At 43.4% G+C, this 4,064-nt stretch overlaps 1 protein-coding gene across 3 annotated transcripts in view; it reads right to left on the reverse strand.

Moving 5' to 3' along the window:
* Positions 1 to 502: 502 nt before the first annotated feature.
* Positions 503 to 4,064, reverse strand: part of DDO (D-aspartate oxidase) — a 25,961-nt gene continuing 22,399 nt past the window's right edge. For all 3 annotated transcript variants that reach the window (XM_029944425.1, XM_029944423.1, XM_029944424.1), the window contains one exon: positions 503 to 2,699. In XM_029944425.1, the coding sequence (XP_029800285.1) occupies positions 2,129 to 2,699 (571 nt within the window). In that variant the 3' untranslated portion in view covers positions 503 to 2,128. The remainder of the gene's footprint in view (positions 2,700 to 4,064) is intronic.

Below are 4,064 nucleotides of genomic sequence, written 5' to 3' on the forward strand. Positions count from 1 at the left end.
GTAGCACTGGAGTCCTAGGAGGACAGGAGGGACCCGGGCTTGGTAGTTCTCAGCTGCCATTGTGGGTTAGAACCCTGTGGGAAGGTATGAGCATATATTGATGTCGGGGTTGCACACCACCCTCCAAAGATTCAATTTAATCTAGCAGGCTGGAAATCAGTGTCTTTCCAAAACTTCCCCGGTGATTATAATGTGCAGCCCAGGTTGGTAGCTACTGACCAAAATGAATAAACCTAGGAGTGACACTGGGAGCAAATACTTAGCAATTAGCGAAAATGCAATCAGCGTGGAGCCATGACCACTTTCTCAGGAAGTCTCGTCTCTCAGTGTTGCAATGTTGGACTAGAAAAATCAAATGTGGACTGAAATAGGGTGGCAAATAGCAGCATAGAGTGTGAGCCTAGGTATGAGAAATGAAAATGCTGCAGGATCTAAACCAAGGGCATAAGGAGCAAATGTGTGCACTGAAAACCGCACGGCAAAAACACAACTGAGCCATATACCTATTTTGAGCAGCAGCCTTCATTTTTGTTTTAACCACTAAGCATTTCATTGCATCTGTTTAAAACGCTGGTTTATCATGACTTCTTATTTCTCACGGACTGTGATAAGCACGCGCTTGTTGTTACTCTGTTTAAGCTTGTGCATCTCTCAAACACTTTAAACAGAAACAATTACATATGGGGCATGTAAACTCCAAAACCTTAAACGAATCACATACTCACTCCACACAGGCTGGTCTCCATTTTTTATTTCTAGTCATTTCTAAATTTTCAAATTTACCCATTTACCTGAATTTGATACAATATCACCCCCTGGTGGAAATCTAGGGGGAAGAAGCACACTTGATTGGAAGGAGAATACGCTGGTTCTCTCTCTTTCTTATTCTCTTCTCTCTCTCTCTCCATATCTCCCTCTTTCTTTTTTACCAGCAGAACATTCTCTTAGAGAAACTCAATGAACAAATGAAAGCTCAATGAACAAAATGGTCAAATGGAGCTGTGCTGGGCTTTCTCCTTCCCGCATTCTCATTGCCAACCCTGTATCTCCACCCGCTCCACCCCTGAGATGTCCAGACCAGAACTTATTATCACTAAACACAAGCCATCTCTTGCCAAAATTAAAATTAAAGTTACACGTATTTCTAGAAAGATTCCTTACCCTAGTGAAGAGCGCCTCCTTTCCCATTTGCTAAAGCCAAACCCCTCCTGAGCAACGACAATACACCTGAGCAGAAAAAAGCCTGAGAAGGTCTGAGTCAAGAAATCAGGCTAGGTGGATTTTCTTTAGCAAATGTGTTTTATCGTAACACATTTCCTTTCCTCTCCAGTAGTTTTTTTTTTTATAACAACCTGCAAAAAACTCTTTCTGAACGATTGTTTCATCCTAATCAGCTAATTAGCTCTTTGGCTGCACCTGCTATTCAGTCTTCAGAAACTGCTTCGGCAAAGTCAACCGCACAACAAGCTGGTGCTCCATCATTGGTGGTAATGGAAAGTACCACCCTGAGTGACTGACCCCAGACAGCTGTTGGGTTGAAGCCATGTCCATAGGTAACTTCATCCCTTTCTTCTAATCATCATGACCAACAGAAGGAAGAGGCTGCCTCAGGTACTATCAGAAATCATGCTTTGTCTGACATTAAATGTAGTAAGCCTGTGTTGCACGGTCACCGTGTATTTTATCTAGAGGGACTGTAATGCTCACCTGAGTACAACCTGCAAACGTCACGGGCAGCTTTGCAACAGTGAGTTAAGTGTTTCCCATACATTATCTCTTCCTGTGGATTTATTAGCCAAAAACTGTCAAAATCCCTACAGCTTCCAGCATCCATGTAAATTAGCACAGATCTTTGAATGCCAGGTCTGAGAGAAAATCTTATTCTATAACAAGTGTTTTAAATGAAAATAGAACTTTATGCCCAATGTCATTAGCACTAGACGGGAGTCTAGTTCTACAGATTAGTACTGGTCCCAGACTACTGATTCCTATTTCATCATTGCCAATTTTGAAAACAAAGATCTCATTAACCTTTTGTGCGGTGGAAAAGTTATTGGAATCTGTTCTGATGCTTTAATTGTATTTCGATCCACAGTGTCTGGGGCCGTTTGCTGTCCTGTCATGTCATCTACAGGTTTGACTTGGGAGTGGGGGTCCTGGGGGCTTGGACACACTCACTCACCAGCCTGGCCGCCTCCAGAGCAGTGCCCCAGTGCACGGAGATGCCCCCACTCCCATGGCCATAGTTATGGACCACGGGCAGCTTCTGGCTGTCCTGGGCCAGGAGCTCCACCTGCAGCCGCACGCCGGCAGGCCTGAAGGGCCTTAAGCCTACCTTCTCCCTTACGTAGCTCGCTCCGTGGAGGGAGGGCTCAAGAGCACAACACCGGGAAAAAATGTCTCTGCTAATTTCTGCATCTGGGGACAGATCCCAGTCTCCTTCTTGCCTAGTTCCACCCAGGATTACATCGGATGTGCCAGGATAAATGTATGTCAGCCCGCTCCCATCTCGGATAAAATGCTTCACCCAGGGAGCCTTAACGGTGAGCAACTGGCCCCGCACGGGAAACATCTCCGAGTCTCGTGCAAGCTGTCTGCTTCCAAGGCCTGAGCAGTTGACCACGATGTCGAAGGATGGATGAAGTTCCCACAGGTCTGCTATGCGTCGGGTGAGTATCAGGACCCCATTTCTTTTTAACCTGGGAAGAATGAGAGAGACCATCAGGGAAGACTTAGCAGCTTCCTGCCCAGCCCCTCACAGCAAATTTTGGACAAGATCATGAGCGCATCCAGGGCCCAAGCAGGCCAAATTCCAGCCATCAGCTGCCTCTCATCCTAGGAAACTGGGAATTCCGTCATACTAGATGCTAAATAAATACGAATTTAATCAGTCTTTTAGATCCCTGAGCCTACCTTTTTTTATGTCGTTTATTTAGCACCTACATTTGTAGCTGTAGGCATTTTGTCTCATATTGTTAACTCTTGCATGTTCCTTTGTATGACTCTGGTCTCCTAAACTAGCTGTATGGGACAGTGGTCACATTTACGTCTACCACAGGGATGATAGCATGAGAGGAACACAAAATATTTGCAGCTCATGGATTAAAATCTGTGGGTGATAATATTATTTTGGACCAAGTATACTGATAATAAAAAGAAATGGCTTATCTAGGCCCTGTACATCTTTTTTGTTAATTGTGGTAAAATACACATAAAACTCACTTCATTGGCCATTTTTAGGTGTATCATTCGTTCTAATATATTCACCTATGAATTTTATGGTGACACTGACCACCATATTGCAGTGTGTTTACAATCTTTAAAAGAGTGAATGTAAAGAAAAGTCTTTTTTTAATGTTTATTTATGAGAGAGAGAGAGAGAGAGAGAGAGAGAGCACAAGCAGGGGAGGGGCAGAGAGAGAGGGAGACACACATCTGAAGCACAGAGCCTGATGCAGGGCTCGGACCCATGAACCATGAGATCATGACCTGAGTGAAGTCTGATGTTCAACCGACTGAGTCATCCAGGCATCCCAAGAAAAGTCCTTTACAAAGAGTTTATGAGAGCTCTATCCTTTACCAATCATAAGACCTTGGTGAACTTTTAACTTCTGTGAACTTTTAATCCTCCATCTGTAATTTGGAGATAGCAATTCCGACTTCATAGGTTCCTTGTGAAAATGAAATGAGATGGCATCTGAGAAAAGTCTGTTGCAGCCCATAACACACTGTAGCTCCTTAGTAATCTTTTCTAATGGGGGAAGGGTGTATTTGCTATGCTCCTATAAATGCAAGAGCCAATAGCCTACATAGGGGAATGCCTATTCTCCACACCCATCTATCACTGACATCCAATGGTCTGATAGCTTGTAAGAATGACATTTGGACCTCAAAAAGTGTTTTAAATTGGTTATTATTTGAACATACGTTGGTTTTGCTTTTAATAGATTGTAGTTCCACGTGTTGATAGTTGAACATCGTGTTCTATATTCCAACTCTTCTAATTAGACCCCAGAATTATTCTAACTCAAAGAAATAAAGGAATTTTGCCAGCCTTGGGACAT

The sequence above is a fragment of the Suricata suricatta genome, chromosome 7 (assembly GCF_006229205.1).
Source record: "Suricata suricatta isolate VVHF042 chromosome 7, meerkat_22Aug2017_6uvM2_HiC, whole genome shotgun sequence".
Taxonomy (NCBI): Eukaryota; Metazoa; Chordata; class Mammalia; order Carnivora; family Herpestidae; genus Suricata; species Suricata suricatta.